Source organism: Nansenia antarctica (assembly GCF_963989245.1).
Source record: "Nansenia antarctica genome assembly, chromosome: 7".
Taxonomy (NCBI): domain Eukaryota; kingdom Metazoa; phylum Chordata; class Actinopteri; order Argentiniformes; family Microstomatidae; genus Nansenia; species Nansenia antarctica.
In genome coordinates, this window is record NC_137677.1 from 65,927,835 (window position 1) to 65,944,778 (window position 16,944).

At 51.5% G+C, this 16,944-nt stretch overlaps 2 protein-coding genes across 2 annotated transcripts in view; one reads left to right on the plus strand and one right to left on the minus strand.

The window, feature by feature from the left end:
• cpap (centrosome assembly and centriole elongation protein) overlaps nucleotides 1-9,067 on the minus strand; it is a gene marked incomplete at both ends in the record, with an annotated part of 16,334 nt that extends 7,267 nt beyond the window's left edge. Inside the window, 10 exons of the mRNA XM_080537058.1 lie at nucleotides 334-501; nucleotides 777-959; nucleotides 1,638-1,803; nucleotides 2,351-2,483; nucleotides 3,871-5,620; nucleotides 5,793-5,898; nucleotides 6,953-7,133; nucleotides 7,369-7,617; nucleotides 8,145-8,271; nucleotides 8,612-9,067. Coding sequence (XP_080393184.1) covers nucleotides 334-501; nucleotides 777-959; nucleotides 1,638-1,803; nucleotides 2,351-2,483; nucleotides 3,871-5,620; nucleotides 5,793-5,898; nucleotides 6,953-7,133; nucleotides 7,369-7,617; nucleotides 8,145-8,271; nucleotides 8,612-9,067 — 3,519 coding nt within the window. The remainder of the gene's footprint in view (nucleotides 1-333; nucleotides 502-776; nucleotides 960-1,637; nucleotides 1,804-2,350; nucleotides 2,484-3,870; nucleotides 5,621-5,792; nucleotides 5,899-6,952; nucleotides 7,134-7,368; nucleotides 7,618-8,144; nucleotides 8,272-8,611) is intronic.
• A 2,059-nt stretch (nucleotides 9,068-11,126) lies between these two features.
• Nucleotides 11,127-16,944, plus strand: part of ttf2 (transcription termination factor, RNA polymerase II) — a 31,037-nt gene continuing 25,219 nt past the window's right edge. The window contains exons 1-8 of the mRNA XM_080537060.1: nucleotides 11,127-11,166; nucleotides 12,140-12,254; nucleotides 12,348-12,440; nucleotides 12,732-12,801; nucleotides 14,898-15,037; nucleotides 15,347-15,890; nucleotides 16,433-16,559; nucleotides 16,733-16,921. Of these exons, the coding sequence (XP_080393186.1) occupies nucleotides 11,139-11,166; nucleotides 12,140-12,254; nucleotides 12,348-12,440; nucleotides 12,732-12,801; nucleotides 14,898-15,037; nucleotides 15,347-15,890; nucleotides 16,433-16,559; nucleotides 16,733-16,921 (1,306 nt within the window). The 5' untranslated portion in view covers nucleotides 11,127-11,138. The remainder of the gene's footprint in view (nucleotides 11,167-12,139; nucleotides 12,255-12,347; nucleotides 12,441-12,731; nucleotides 12,802-14,897; nucleotides 15,038-15,346; nucleotides 15,891-16,432; nucleotides 16,560-16,732; nucleotides 16,922-16,944) is intronic.

The window sequence follows — 16,944 nt, forward strand, 5'->3', positions numbered from 1 at the left end:
GTGGTGTCTGGGTGGTGTGTGTGTGTGTGTGTGTGTGTGTGTGTGTGTGTGTGTGTGTGTCTCTAACTCACAGGGGCCAGGGTGTGGTGGTGTCTGGGTGGTGTGTGTGTGTGTGTGTGTGTGTGTGTGTGTGTGTGTGTGTGTGTCTCTAACTCACAGGGGCCAGGGTGTGGTGGTGTCTGGGTGGTGTGTGTGTGTGTGTGTGTGTGTGTGTGTGTGTGTGTGTGTGTGTGTCTCTAACTCACAGGGGCCAGGGTGTGGTGGTGTCTGGGTGGTGTGTGTGTGTGTGTGTGTGTGTGTGTGTGTGTGTGTGTGTGTGTGTCTCTAACTCACAGGGGCCAGGGTGTGGTGGTGTCTGGGTGGTGTGGTTCCAGAGCCAGGTCGGTCCTCAGAGCCCTGCTGGTGGGGGGGTGCAGGAGAGGGGCCGGGCCTCCTGAGGCCGTCCCCTGGGGAGCTGCTCCCCCTAGTGGTGGAGGTGCTCCTAGCAGCTTCAGGAGGGCTCTACATACAACACATACACACAACATTAAAATACACACACGCACACGCACACGCACACGCGCACGCAAACCGAAGACAATTGGAGCTTAAAAAACGCTTACAGCAAATCTGACCCCTCTGGTGCCGAGAGTGCTACAGCTCTCCGCCGGCCTAGGTGCCTCTCTCTCTTTCTCCCTCCTCTCCTTCTCCCTCCTCTCCCCTTCTCCGTCTCTCTCCAGCGGCCTGGGCCTCTCCCTCTCTCCGTCCCTCTCTCGGTCCCTCTCTCCGTCCCTCTCTCTGTCCCCTGTCTTCCAGGTGCTGAGGCGTAGTCTCTCCAGGGTGCGGACCTCGTCCCTCAGGGCGGCGTTGTCGTCGTTCAGGGCGTCCGTCTGCTGGCGCAGGCGGCCGTGTGTGGTGGACCAGCGGCTCTCTCTGCGCCTCAGCTCCTCCTGCAGCGAACACAGCTGCTGCTTCAGGGCCTGGGGGGGGGGGGAGGGGGTGGGGAGAGAGGGGGGTGGGGGAGAGGGGGTGGGAGGAGAGGGGGGGTGGGAGAGGGTGGGAGGAGGGTGAGAGAGGGTGGGAGGAGGGTGAGAGGAGTAGTGTGTGTGTGTGTGGGCTGAGAGAGCTTTGGAAGTCAGGGGATCTGGATTTGAAGAAAAAAAACGCATCATAGACTATGTGTGAGTTTCCTGAGGTGCGTGTGTGTGTGTGTGTGTACGTGTGTGTATGTGTGTGTGTGTACGTGTGTGTGTGTACGTGTGTACGTCTGTGTACGTGTGTGTGTGTGTGTGTACGTGTGTGTACGTGTGTGTACGTGTGTGTGTATGTGTCTGTGTTTGTGTGTGTGTGTACGTGTGTGTGTGTGTGTACGTGTGTGTGTGTGTGTGTGTGTACGTGTGTGTGTGTGTGTGTGTGTGTGTGTGTGTGTACGTGTGTGTGTGTGTGTGTGTGTACGTGTGTGTGTGTGTGTGTACGTGTGTGTGTGTGTGTGTGTGTGTACGTGTGTGTGTATGTGTGTGTGTGTGTGTGTGTGTGTGTGTGTGTGTACGTGTGTGTGTGTGTGTGTGTACGTGTGTGTGTACGTGTGTGTGTGTGTGTGTGTGTGTGTGTGTGTGTGTGTGTGTGTGTGTGTGTGTGTGTGTACGCGGGCCTCTCACCTGGATCTCGTCACGCTCCTTCTTGTCAGGTATGGCTCTGGCGGCCGAGGCGTGGGTCTCAAACACCTTGCGTTCCTTCAGAAGCTTCCGGGTCTCCTCCTTCTTATACTCCTCGAACCTGGCTAGCTCCTCCCCCTTCCTCTGCTCAAACTCCGCCCTCTCCCTCCTGGAACAGACAGAGACACGTTGTCACCTAACCAATCACAGTCAACCCTCAAATACTGATTATGGGACTATGGGGGGTCCATCTAATATCTGAAGAGAAGTAGAACAGCACATCAACATGTTATCATGCTAATGACGTCATAGCGCAAAGGATTATTCCTGGCCGACTATCTTGCACAGTAAGGCAAAAATAAAATAAAAAACTAGGTTCAGAAGAAGGTGATAGAAGAAGGTTTTTCCTTCTATCAGTGGCCCCGGGCCTGAGCTGGATTACTCTTCCTGCTACGACTGGTGGATTGATGATTCACTTGCTTAGTATTCAAATGTATTGATTGTAAGTCGCTTTGGAATAAGGCGTCTGCTAAATGCCAAAAATGTAAATGTAAATGTAACAGTCTCAATATGAGACCATGTCATAGTGCATCATGGGACGACAAAGTCATATTGTTCGTCCACCGAATATCTGTAGGAAAGTAGAACATCATATTAACTTTATTTGATACTAGCTACTGAGCACTGAGCAGCATCATACTAGAGCCAGACCGGACCTGAGGTTCTCCTGGTTCTGGTGGTTCTCCAGGCGTAGTCGGGCCAGGGCTGCGTTCTCCGTCCTGAAGCGTTCTATCTCCATCTCCAGCTGCACCAGCCTCTCCCTCAGCTGCCTCGACTGCTGCTGCTGGCCTACACACAGACACACACACACACACACACACACACACACACAGACACACACACACACACACACACACACACACACACACACACACACACAGACACACAGACACACACACACACACACACATATATATATATATATATAAATATATTTAGAGACCTAAACGATGTCCCTGTCCACGGAGGGAGGAGGGGAGGCGTAGGGAGGGAGGAGGGGAGGGATGGAGGAATCTAAATTTTTTGTTAAAATGTAGTTTTTTACATAATCTGATCCATTAGGTGTTTATTAATGCCTGTGTTGTGTTATTTTTAAAATGTTGACATTTTTTTGGTTAGTAATTCCTAAAATACAAAGGTTCCATCTCACAAAACATAATGGAATGTAAAAACGTTGACGCTCAATATCTCTGAACTGCCCTAAACGGAGATAGAACCTTATCATTCTAAACGGAGATAGAACCTTATCATTCTAAACGGAGATAGAACCTCATCATTCTAAACGGAGATAGAACCTTCATTCTAAACGGAGATAGAACCTTATCATTCTAAACGGAGATAGAACCTTATCATTCTAAACGGAGATAGAACCTTATCATTCTAAACGGAGATAGAACCATATCATTCTAAACGGAGATAGAACCTTATCATTCTAAACGGAGATAGAACCTTATCATTCTAAACAGAGATAGAACCTTATCATTCTAAACGGAGATAGAACCTTATCATTCTAAACGGAGATAGAACCTTATCATTCTAAACGGAGATAGAACCTTATCATTCTAAACGGAGATAGAACCTCATCATTCTAAACGGAGATAGAACCTCATCATTCTAAACGGAGATAGAACCTCATCATTCTAAACGGAGATAGAACCTTATCATTCTAAACGGAGATAGAACCTTATCATTCTAAACGGAGATAGAACCTTATCATTCTAAACGGAGATAGAACCTTATCATTCTAAACGGAGATAGAACCTTATCATTTTAAACGGAGATAGAACCTTATCATTCTAAACGGAGATAGAACCTTATCATTCTAAACAGAGATAGAACCTTATCATTCTAAACGGAGATAGAACCTCATCATTCTAAACGGAGATAGAATCTTATCATTCTAAACAGAGATAGAACCTTATCATTCTAAACGGAGATAGAACCTCATCATTCTAAACGGAGATAGAACCTTATCATTCTAAACGGAGATAGAACCTTATCATTCTAAACGGAGATAGAACCTCATCATTCTAAACGGAGATAGAACCTTATCATTCTAAACGGAGATAGAACCTTATCATTCTAAACAGAGATAGAACCTTATCATTCTAAACTCACGACTTAGAATGACATGCTTTCCTCCCTGCAACTAAGGACGTGTCCTGTCCTGTCTCACCTGGCTGGTCGTCGGCGGTCTGCCTGCTCTCTGTCTGAGGAGGAGGAGGAGGAGGAGCCGGGGCAGGCTGTGGGCGGGGCTTCAGCGACGGGAACAGCCTAGCCATCAGCTGAGACGTGGGAGGAGGATCATCAGCCTCCTGATAGGCTGCGGTGACAGCCACCTTCCTCGTCAGTGTTCTGCTCTCCGGCCGGGCGACTGTGAAGTCGGTGTTCGCCGTCGCCGTGGGAATCGGGCTGACCCTTCTCCTGATGTCGTCGTCGTCATGGATACCGCCGTCGCCGGCCTCGTCCTCGTCCAGGTCGTTCCACGTGTCGTCGTCGTCGAACACCACCACGCCGTGATCCCGACGGTCCGCCTCTTCGTCCTCCAATAGGGTGGAGTCGTCTGGGTTGCTATGGACACCGTCACTCTCCCCCCCCTCTCCGCCCCCCCCCTCCGTGTGGCCCGCCCCCCCCTCACCGCCGTCTCTGTCCTGATAGGACCTCCTGTCGTAGGGGGCGGCGCCAGACGAGGAGGAGAAGCAGAGGTCCCCGGGGAACGCAGACGGGACGGACACTTCTAAACTGCTGCGGAACGAGACGTCAGTGACATCCTGCTTGCTTTCATCATCTTCATCATCATCATCATCATCTTCATCACTGGCTTTGCTGTCCTTCATCAGTGGATCCTCCCTGGCCTTCACAGCAGCTGATGCCTCTGACTCTGAGGAGAGGCTTTTGCTCACCACCACCACCCCCCCACCATCACCACCTCCACCTTTAGGAGGCGAGGGTCTGGGGGACTTGATGGGTGTGGAGGAGAGCCGTCGCAGGTGGCGCCCCCTGGTGCCCCGGAGGAGCTGCTGCTGGTGCTGCTGGTCCATCTGCAGAACCTTCTGGACGAAGGAGGAGTTGGAGGAGAAGGAGAGCTCGTCAGCCGCCTGCTCCAGCAGCTCAAACTCCCCCAGCTCCATGCTCTCCGTCTGCCTGGCGCAGTCCCACCGCCGCTGCTTGTCCTGGAACGACAGCTCGAAGGAATACTCCGGAACTCCTCCTCCTCCTCCTCCTCCTCCCCCTGGTCTCCCCTCCGCAGCCATCTCCTTCCTGGGTGATGAAGGTACGTTCCCTCTCCTCAGAGCTCCTCTCCCCTCCTCCTCCAGACCCACCTGCTTGGTCACAGCTGAGGGGGGCAACAACCCCCCGCGTGTCCCTGGGTGTCCCCTACTCACCGTCACTGGCTGAGATGAGAAGCCCACCTTCCTGCTACCAGCCGCCTTTAACTGTTCTGGCTGTTGTTGTTGTTGTTGTTTTTGCTGTCTCACGTCTTCATGGGGCTGCGTAGACGTAGACGTAGCCGTAGACGTAGCCGTAGCCGTAGCCTCCGTGTTGTGTCTCTGGTGACTCCCCAGGACCCTGGGTCTCGCCGGGGGAGGGGGGGCCTGGGCTGCCTTGCCCTGCAGGGGGGGCGAGAGGGCGGACTCTCGGGGGCGGTTCTCCTTGTTGAGTGTGGCGGTCTTCCGCTGCACAGGGGGCCGCTGGCTGACCGGGCCCGTGGTGCTGCTGGTCCTCTGGGCGGGCTTGGGCTCCGAGGCCCAGCGGGTGTTGACTCTGGCCTGGGGGGGTTGCTGGGGGGGTTTGGAGTCTTTCTTTATGCCGCCTCTGTTGGGGGGAGGAGCTCTGCCGGGATTGGTGAATCTGGACAGCCCCTCGCCTCGTTTGAGGAACGCTCTCTTGGGATTGGCTCTCGCCCCCTCGGCTGGCTCCGGGCTCTGTCATGACAGAAAGACACGTTCAGCACCTGGACATTTTGGGTGGATAATCTGTGGAAATGGCCGTCAATCCGACTTGATGGAAATGGTTTAGTTGACCACATACAATGTGTAATGGTCAGTATAACAGTAGTCTGTATGACAGTAATCTGTATTGTTGACAGTGGATGACCTGTTGTTGCTGTGCGCTGTTCAGTCTCTGTTCCTCCAGTCTCAGCTGTTCCTCTAGCAGCTCCTCAAACGTGCGCTTCTGGCCAACAATCCCTGGCTGGATAGGCCTGGAGGAGAGGAGAGGAGAGGAGAGAGGAGAGGAGAGGAGAGGAGAGGAGAAGAGAAGAGAGGAGAGGAGAAGAGAGGAGAGGAGAGGAGAGGAGAGGAGAGAGGAGAGGAGAGGAGAAGAGAAGAGAGGAGAAGAGAAGAGAGGAGAAGAGAGGAGAGGAGAAGAGAGGAGAGAAGAGGAGAAGAGAAGAGAGGAGAGGAGAAGAGAAGAGAGGAGAGGAGAAGAGAAGAGGAGAGGAGAAGAGAAGAGAGAGGAGAGGAGAGGAGCGGAGAGAGAAGAGGAGAGGAGAGAAGAGGAGAGGAGAGGAGAGGAGAAGAGAAGAGAGAGGAGAAGAGAAGAGAGAGGAGAAGAGAAGAGAGAGGAGAGAGGAGAGGAGAAGAGAAGAGGAGAGGAGAGAAGAGGGGAGGAGAGGAGCGGAGAGAGAAGAGGAGAGGAGAGGAGAGGAGAGGAGAAGAGAGAGGAGAGGAGAGGAGAGGAGAGGAGAGAGGAGAGGAGAGGAGAAGAGAGAGGAGAGGAGAGGAGAAGAGGAGAGAGGAGAGGAGAAGAGAAGAGAGGAGAGGAGAAGAGAAGAGGAGAGGGGAGGAGAGGAGCGGAGAGAGAAGAGGAGAGGAGAGGAGAGGAGGGAAGAGGAGAGGAGAGAGAAGAGGGGAGGAGAGGAGAGGAGAGGAGAGGGGAGGAGAGGAGAGAGAAGAGGAGAGGGGAGGAGAGGAGAGAGAAGAGGAGAGGGGAGGAGAGGAGAGGGGAGGAGGGGAGAGGAGGGGAGGAGAGGAGAGGAGAGGAGAGGAGAGGGGAGGAGAGGAGAGGAGAGGAGAGGAGAGGAGAGGAGAGGAGAGGAGAGGAGAGGAGAGGAGGAGAGGAGAGAAGAGAGAGGAGAGGGAGAGGAAGTATTATTATTTTGACATATCACACATGCTGTATACACACATTATTAGACAGAGGGGAAAAAGTTTGTATGATTGTTATGATTGAAAGCATTTCTGTCCATCCAGAAGAGTAGTTGAGGATATGAACAGTGAGACTGGAGCTCACAGGGGACCAGTGGAGGCGTTTACCTCTCTTCTACGTCTACTTCACCCTCCTCTCCTCCGGGGGCTGTGTGCTCCTCAGTCATAGAGGAAGCAGCATGGGAGACCATAGTGACTTCCTGTTCTTCGTCATCATCATCATCATCGTCACCATCAGAATCCACACTCTGCTGTTGGTCCCTGTGTCTAGGCCTCCATGCATCTGGCCCTGTTGGGTCACAGTGTGTGAGTTAGACGGTGGAAGCAATTCATTCATTCATGAAATGTTTAGTTGGAATTGTAAATTGGAGATGGAGCCTCTTATTGTAAATATCGAGTAGTTCATTGACATTCATTCATTCATTCCTTCATTCATTCATTGACATTCATTCATTCATTCCTTCATTCATTCATTGACATTCATTCATTCATTTATTCATTCATTCATTCATTAATTGACTCACTCAGTTCACCCAGTGTTGTCTCCAGCTCCTCCTCCTCCTCCCTGCCTCTCAGCTGCAGCGAGAGGGGATTCCCCTGTCTCCACGACTGCGCATACACAGAGCCCTGTGGGGGGTCTTGGGGGAAGCTCTGGGGTGCTGGGGGTCTGTATGAGGTAGTGGCGGTGGGGGGGCTGAGGGGGAGGGGGGAGCCCCCCAGGAGAGAGCTCTCGTCCCAGCCCCCCCCTGTCGGCCCGGGGCTCTGGGTGTAACCTGGAGGGAACATCAGACTGCTCAGTCTCAACTGATTTAACATACTGACACGTCTAAAGTTGGCTGCCAGTGGCCCCTGGCCTGAGCTAGATCACTCTTCCTGCTAGAAGTGGTGGATTGATGATTCACTTCCTTAGTCAAATGTATTGACTGTAAGTCGCTTTGGAATAAGGCGGCTGCTAAATGCCAAACATGTAAATGTAAATAAAGCCGACAGTCAGGAAACCTGACACACATGTTCAAGCCTTTCAGAAACAAGAGACAATCTTGACAGGTACTAACCTACTCCTATTCACAACTATTTGGTGACTGACCCTACTAAAGCAGAGCGATATAATACTACTCACTGCATGAGTTTCAACAGCCAACCCCTAGTGTTGTCATGGAACGGAATGAGGAATGGTATCAAACGCTTCTGTTCCATGCATTACAAATGAACCCATCCTCCTCCGACTTCTGCCTCCACCAGCCTCCCCTGCACTGGTGATGTACCAGGAGGCCTGGGTGAGCTAGGCTCTGTGCCGTACCTGGTCCGTGGTGTGGAGCTCCATGCACCATTCCCAGCAGCCTCTGCTGCTCCTCCTGCAGACGCACCAACTCCTCCAGCTGATGCGCCTTCAGCTGCTCCTGCATCTGCTGCTGCCACTGCCTCAGCTAGCACACACACACACACACACACAGACACAGACACAGACACAGACACAGACACACACACACACAGACACACACACACACACACACACACAGTAGCAGCAGAATGTCATCAATAAACTTCAAATAACACTGGACTACTTCAATTTATAACAAACACAAAGCACAGCTGCAGCTTACATATACAGCATACCTTTCACACCGAAACCACTCAACACAGTCAGATATAATATCATATTTAACTCCCAGATATCCTCATGACATCACTCTAGAACCCTCTGACACTCTAGTCATTGCAGGTGGATGATCCCAGGTGAGTCAGTGTGGTGCCTCTCTGGCTTACCTGTTCTAGTTTAAGCCTCAGCGGCATGTCCTGGGACTGGTTGACCATCTCCTCCATACTGGCCATGTTGTCTCCAGGGAACCCCTGCGACGCTGCACGCAGGCCACCAGCATGTGTCTTCTTATCAGACAGAAGAGTCCTTTCGCCCGGTCGCTGGCTCAGCTTGTTTAACTCCATTGAGGCTTCTGCACCGACCAGCAAGTCGACGCTGAGGCAACTGGTGCTGCTGCTAGTGGAGGCCGGGAGAGGGGCGAACTGAGAGGCGAAGGAGTCATCGTCATCGTCATCGTCACCGTCGGCGGCGTCTCGGGACCCCCACATGGAGCTGTTCCGGAGAGACTCAGGGATTCCCAGGTCAGGGGAAGGGTGGAGGATGACCCCGGCGCGGGAGCTGCTGGGCATCCACCGGGCGAGGAAGTCGGACTGGGACGGCTGCAGCCCAGCCGGGGATGACATGTCGGGGCCTCTCTCCACTCGGCTGATCCGGAGTCAAACAGGTGTTAGAGACAGGTGGAAGAGTAGGAGGAGTCAAAAGGTCGTGAGCTCAGAATGATAAGGTTCTATCTCCGTTTAGAATGATAAGGTTCTATCTCCGTTTAGAATGATAAGGTTCTATCTCCGTTTAGAATGAGAAGGTTCTATCTCCGTTTAGAATGATAAGGTTCTATCTCCGTTTAGAATGATAAGGTTCTATCTCCGTTTAGAATGAGAAGGTTCTATCTCCGTTTAGAATGATAAGGTTCTATCTCCGTTTAGGGCAGTTCAGAGATATTGAGCGTCAAAGTTTTTACATTCCATTATGTTTTGTGAGATGGAACCTTTGTATTTTATTAATTATTACTAACTCAAAAATGTCAACATTTAAAAAAAATAACACCTCACAGGCATTAATAAACACTAATGGATCAGAGTGTGTAAAATAATTAACAAAAATGGAGATAGAACCTTATAATTCTAAAGTCACGAGGTGGGCCCAGCTGTGCTTGGCTGGTTGACCGTTTAAATGGACTGTTGGATATTGTTGTTTAGCAACAGCCACACCCGGGCAGGTTGAAGTCTCTGTACTATAATGAATGAATGAATGAATGAATGAATGAATGAATGAATGAATGGTCTTTATTGTCATTGCTATAGTACAGGTACCAAACAACGACATTTGGGAGGGGGGGCTCCCCTGGTGCTAGAAAAGAAAGACTAAAAACAAGAAGGGAAAAGAGCTGGTTTACATAATAAATAAAGGCTATGTACACTATCCACTATACTATACTATACAAATAAAACACTGTGCTGTACTCTATGCTATGCTATACATATCCTAACATTTCCTATCTCTGAACCTTATGTACCCTAGGGTTGTCATATTGCACATAGTGTTATTGCACATTCATTTAAAGTGTCACAGTTTGCAGGTTTTAAATGTTCACAGTTGTGTTTCAGTATTACACTTGATTACAATCTAGTAGCTGCCATCAAATTGTCTAGATTGTCCAGGGCCTAGAACCTAGGTCTTTGCTGTGTTTACTAGTAGACAAAGCAGCTAAAATACAATTTAAACATCATTAACTAACTGTCCATATGACTTGTTGTTTGACAGATTAGCCGGTTAGCTGAACCAGCTTTGCTGTCACCAACAGACTGTTACTGACCAACGCCTCGCAACAAAGTTCTGACATGAAGTTAAATTACGTGTTAAAAGTTGCCCTGTTTAGCATTTTAATAAGGAAGAATATGTCAAACACAGCGGTTAGTTACCTCGGTTAACGCCGACGTGTCCACGTATTCAGGTGTTTCGGGGTTTTTAATGTTTGGATGTCTGAATGTTTGCAGAAAGACAACAAGTGGGAGTTTCAAAGCAGAGCGCCATACCAAAACAAAAGCCCGCGAGAGAGAAGGAGAATAGACAGAGTTGCATTGTGGGGAATGTAGTCCTGTTAGAGAGGAGAATAGACCGAGTTGCATTGTGGGGAATGTAGTCCTGTTGAGAGGAGACTAGACAGAGTTGCATTGTGGGGAATGTAGTACTGTTGAGAGGAGAATAGACAGAGTTGCATTGTGGGGAATGTAGTCATGTTGAGAGGAGAATAGGCAGAGTTGCATTGTGGGGACTGTAGTACTGTTGAGAGGAGAATAGACAGAGTTGCATTGTGGGGAATGTAGTACTGAGAGAGGAGAATAGACAGAGTTGCATTGTGGGGGATGTAGTCCTGTTGAATAGAACAGTAACAGCCTCTCTCTCTGCCGTCTCGTTCTTCTGACTGAACCCCAATACAGGGATTTTTTATTTATTTATTTTTTTACAGTACATGATAGCAACAAACGGCGGTGTTGTGGAGGATGTTATATGAAATGTGCCATTATTAAAATCTCAACCATAAACAATCAGGCTTCACTTACAGTTTAGTGACCCCTGTGTGTAACCCGGAAGTGTTTGAAGTTTGACTTTCCATTGGTTGGTTCGAAATTCGGATTTCTCTCATTTCTCATTTTCTCGTAAACGAAACAGACCTCTGGACTTGTTCTGATCGTCATGGAGATCGTGTTATGCCATTCCCATGGTGAGTTAAATACTTCTGATTGTGTCAAATAGAAAGGTTGAAGATATGGTATTATTTATGTTGTTGTTAGCATGTTATCAGCTAACAAGTGAATGTTGAATGATAACACATGGGTGTCACCGAAATGACAGCTGAGCGGAGAGAGAGAGTATGACATGGCTCAATCACAACGCACTTTCCTCCACTCCTATCCGGCCTGGCAGGGTATCCGCGGTGTCTTGAAAAGTATTAAAAGTTGATCAATACATTTGGGGGAAATCAAGACCCTTAATAAGTATTAAAAAGTCTTATCACGATTTTATGAGGTCTTGAATTGTGTATGTATTTTTCTGAATTAGACTCTGTCCAAAGAGTTTGAGTCCTAAAAACTTTTAGTAAAGGTTTGTGAATTTATCAGTTTTATTAAAAAATAAAGATGAACCGGAAATTGTGTTGTATGATAGTGGTCTAGTCTATTTCAAACTAAAACTGTTAAGTTAAAGGTGTCACTGATGTAATATATACTGATATGTTTATATACTATGTATATACCCTGAGTAGGTAACATAGACACGGCTGTTCTAGTGTCAACTGTCACTTAGATCCAACTGTCACTTAGATCCAACTGTCACTTAGATCCAACTGTCACGTAGATCCAAGTCCACTCGTATACGGCCTGGTTGCAGGAGGTTTGACAGTAATAACTTTTATTCATATAGCACATTTCCTGCAAACATTGCAGCTCAAAGTGCTTTAACATATCCACACAGCATAAACATAAGAATAGAACAACACTAATCAATAAAACAATAAGCAATAATATAAACTACATAATAAAACAAGAATAAACCATAGGCTACAATCCATGGGGCATAGAACAAAGATAAACACAATAACTAAATAATATAAGCATTACTATAAGTAAATACATATACAAATATATACAGATATTATGCTTTGCTCTCCTGATGTTGATGCTGTTCCCTCCATGCAGGCAGCGCGTGCATGTTGAAGACGGGGGTGAAGGAGGGGCCGAATAAGGGCAAAAGCTTCTACATGTGTAGCCAACGTCGTCAAGGGAGCCCCTGTGCTTTCACTCAGGTGACGAGGTAAGCGCTCCAGACTCTGGATTGGTTGATGTGTTTAAATCACATATGTGTGATTACTGCAGAGACTGATGATGTGTTCACGTCCCTCCACAGCATCCCACCTTCCCACTGCCTGCATCACGAGGACTCTATGGTGGAACTCCAGGCCCTCCAGGCCCTCTCGCACAAGGAGCAGCAGTGCTACAGGTGTGTGTGTGTGTGTGTGTATGTATGTGTGTGTGTGTGTGTGTGTGAGTGAGAGAGTGTGTGTTGCCACTTCAGTCTTCTCACACACACACACACACACACACAGAGAGAGAGAGAGAGAGAGAGAGAGAGAGAGAGAGAGAGAGAGAGAGAGAGACACACACAAGGAGAGGGGGATGGGTACAAAGGAGGTAGAGGAGTTGTTGATATGAAAGAGAGAAAAAGAACCCTCTGCTAGTCTCTCTGCGAGTAGGAGTATCACTTGTGTCTGATGTCATACTCTGATTCCAGGCTGTACTACCGATGTGTCCTGGGGAAGAAGGAGGGTCAGAGGTGGTGTGGTAACGTGCCGTGGACGGAGGTAAGCAGGACGCACCTCACCCTCACCACTGGTACTGATAAACAGGGAGGCTGGTGGAGGTAGAAATTGGAGGACAGGCTCATTGTAATGCATGGAATAGAATGCAAAATGGTAGATAGGGTGAGGCCGTCCTCTGGTCTCCACCTCCACCAGCCTCCATAGAAACTAAACTGGCAAATGAAAATGGCATTTTCTGAGTCTAGTTTAAAATCTCAATTACAAGTACACAGTGAATAGTTCTGTCGAGTCAAGTTCACCACCAGCAGGCAAACACTCCCATGTTTTACCATGTGGTCTTCCACCCCCATCTCCTCCCTCTCTTTCCTCTCCTCCCTCTCTTCCCTCTCCTCCCTCTCTTCCCTCTCCTCCTATCCTCCCTCTCCTCTCTCTCCTCCCTCTCTTCCCTCTCCTCCCTCTCCTCCCTCTCTTCCCTCTCCTCCCTCTCTTCCCTCTCCTCCCTCTCTTTCCTCTCCTCCCTCTCTTCCCTCTCCTCCCTCTCTTCCCTCTCCTCCTATCCTCCCTCTCCTCTCTCTCCTCCCTCTCTTCCCTCTCCTCCCTCTCCTCCCTCTCTTCCCTCTCCTCCCTCTCCTCCCTCTCTTCCTTCTCTTCCCTCTCTTCCCTCTCCTCCCTCTCCTCCATCTCCTCCTTCTCTTCCCCCTCATCCCTCTCTTCCCTCTCCTCCCTCTCTTCCCTCTCCTCCCTCTCCTCCCTCTCCTCCCTCTCCTCCCTCTCTCCCCTCTCCTCCCTCTCCTCCCTCTCTTCCCTCTCATCCCTCTCTTCCCTCTCCTCCCTCTCTTCCCTCTCCTCCCTCTCCTCCCTCTCCTCCCTCTCCTCCCTCTCTCCCCTCTCCTCCCTCTCCTCCCTCTCTTCCCTCTCCTCCCTCTCCTCCCTCTCCTCCCTCTCTTCCCTCTATTCCCTCTCTTCCCTCTCCTCCCTCTCTTCCCTCTATTCCCTCTCCTCCCTCTCTTCCCTCTCTTCCCTCTCCTCCCTCTCTTCCCTCCTCCCTCTCTTCCCTCTCCTCCCTCTCTTCCCTCTCCTCCCTCTCCTCCCTCTCTTCCCTCTCCTCCCTCTCCTCCCTCTCTTCCCTCTATTCCCTCTCTTCCCTCTCTTCCCTCTCTTCCCTCTCCTCCCTCTCTTCCCTCTATTCCCTCTCTTCCCTCTCCTCCCTCTCTTCCCTCTCCTCCCTCTCTTCCCTCTCTTCCCTCTCCTCCCTCTCTTCCCTCCTCCCTCTCTTCCCTCTCTTCCCTCTCCTCCCTCTCCTCCCTCTCTTCCCTCTCCTCCCTCTCCTCCCTCTCTTCCCTCTCCTCCCTCTCTTCCCTCTATTCCCTCTCTTCCCTCTCCTCCCTCTCTTCACTCTCTTCCCTCTCCTCCCTCTCTTCCCTCTATTCCCTCTCTTCCCTCTCCTCCCTCTCTTCCCTCTATTCCCTCTCCTCCCTCTCTTCCCTCTCTTCCCTCTCCTCCCTCTCTTCCCTCCTCCCTCTTTTCCCTCTCCTCCCTCTCTTCCCTCTCCTCCCTCTTTTCCCTCTCCTCCCTCTCCTCCCTCTCCTCCCTCTCTTCCCTCTCCTCCCTCTCCTCCCTCTCTTCCCTCTCCTCCATCTCCCTCTCATCCCTCTCTTCCCTCTCTTCCCTCTCTTCCCTCTCCTCCCTCTATTCCCTCTCCTCCCTCTCTTCCCTCTCTTCCCTCTCCTCCCTCTCCTCCCTCTCTTCCCTCTCCTCCCTCTCCTCCCTCTGCTCCCTCTCTTCCCTCTGCTCTCTCTCTTCCCTCTCCTCCCTCTCTTCCCTCTCTTCCCTCTCCTCCCCTCTCTTCCCTCTATTCCCTCTCCTCCCTCTCCTCCCTCTCTTCCCTCTCCTCCCTCTCCTCCCTCTCTTCCCTCTATTCCCTCTCCTCCCTCTCCTCCCTCTCTTCCCTCTCCTCCCTCTCCTCCCTCTCCTCCCTCTCCTCCCTCTCTTCACTCTCTTCCCTCTCCTCCCTCTCTTCCCTCTCCTCCCTCTCCTCCCTCTCTTCCCTCTCCTCCCTCTCTTCCCTCTCCTCCCTCTCCTCCCTCTCTTCACTCTCTTCCCTCTCCTCCCTCTCCGTGGTCTCCCCCCCCATGCAGCCAGGCCCAGAGGAGAGGGGCCCTCTGTCTGACAGACCACTGCAGAGTGACAGCTCCTGCCTGCCCCCGGTGAGGAACCCCTTCAAGGCCCCCAGCAAGAACACAACCTCAGAGTGGAGGAGACAGCAGGACGGAGGGAGGCAGGAGGAGGAGGAGGAGGAGGAGGAGTGTGAGAACAGAAGAGAGAAGGAAGGAGGAGAGAAGAGTAAAGAGCGAGGTAAAGAGCGAGAGCACATGCGGGTGGAGGATGTCTCCTTCCCTCCGGAGGAGAATGAAGAAGAAGAAGGAGAAGAAGGAGGAGAAGAGGAGGAGGAGGAAAAAGGGAAGGAGACATGGAGAGGTAAACAACTTCCTGCAGGGATGAAGATAAAGAAGAGTGCCCAAACACCACCTGACGAGAAGGTAGCGGAGAAGAGCAAAGAAAAGAGCTCCACCAGTGATGTCCACAGAGAGGGAGGAGGAGGAGGAGGAGGAGGAGGAGGGGCAGCAGAGAAATCACGCACCTCCAGCCCCAAGACCCAGGAAAATAGAAACTGGCCTCAACAACCCCCGACCAGCGTCTCCCAAGAGGCTGCAAAGCATGCTGGGAAAAAGCACACCTCGGAGGGGAGGAAGAGCAGCTCCACTTCCTGTGAAGACGGCCGTTCTGCCAGGGGTGCGGCGAGCGTGGCGACACCACCATGTGACAAACCAACCCAGCGGCACTTCTCTCAGACAGGAACACAAGACACGCGTCGCTCTGAAGAGGCAGAGGAGAAGAGTCAGGGGAAGTCGCCCGCCTCTCGCTTCGGAGAGTTCAGTGGCGATGATGATGATGATGATGTACAGTTTGTGTCAGTGCAGCCCGGTCCACAGAGGACTCCTCCAGTGGCTCCGGTCCAGAAGACCCTGACCTCCTTCCCAGGGTTCCAGTCTGCCTTGCAGGTCAAAGGTCAACAGGAAGACCCCGGGGCCCTGCACAGCCAGCTCACCGCCCAGCTCAAACAGAAGAAGGTGAGGGAAGGAAGGGGTGTGGGTGGATGGAGGGATGGGTGGGTGGGTGGGTGTCTGTGCCGGTGCGTGTCTCTGTCTGTCTGTACTGAATTCTCGTAACTCCCTCCCTCTATCTCTCCCTCCCTCCCTCCCTCTATCTCTCCCTCCCTCCCCCCCTCTATCTCTCCCTCCCTCCCTCCCTCTCTCTATCTCTCCCTCCCTCCCTCTATCACTCCCTCCCTCCCTCTATCTCTCCCCCCCTCCCTCCCTCTATCTCTCCCTCCCTCCCTCCCTCTATCTCTCCCTACCTCCCTCCCTCTATCTCTCCCTCTATCTCTCCCTCCCTCTGTCTCTCCCTCCCTCTATCTCTCCCTCCCTTCCTCCCTCTCTCCCTCCCTCTGTTTCTCCCTCCCTCTGTCTCTCCCTCCCTCTATCCCTCCCTCTCTCCCTCCCTCTGTCTCTCCCTCCCTCTATCTCTCCCTCCCTCTGTCTCTCCCTCCCTCTGTCTCTCCCTCCCTCCCTCCCTCCCTCCCTCCCTCCCTCCCCCCCTCCCCCCCTCCCAGGCCACTCTGTCAGTAGTGAACGTGTCTGCTCTGCCTGACAAAGGAGAGAAGCTGAAGACCCAGGTGAGAGACCTGGAGGACGCGCTGGAGTCTCTGTGTCTCACTGCTGCTTCTGCTGCTGGCCCAGGTGAGACACACCACATAAACACTTATACTGTACACACCACGGTACTAGACATGCATACATACATACACACACACGCACGCACGCACGCACGCACGCAGGCAGGCAGGCAGGAGAGCACACACATCACATAACTGTATATTTGTGTGTGTGTGTGTGTGTCTGTCTATGTCCAGAGTCGCACATTGGAGACGGTGATCAGACGCCCCGCCCTGCAGCAGCAGCGGCGGCCAGCCAGTCCTTCAACCCCTTCAGCCGCCCGGGGGGCACCGTCCTCCTGCCCTCCGTGCCCGCGCCCCTGCAGTACCAGGCCACCGCCCTGGGCATGCCGCTCAGCCAGGGACACACACACACGTATGGAGGAGGTATGACCCAGGGACACACACAC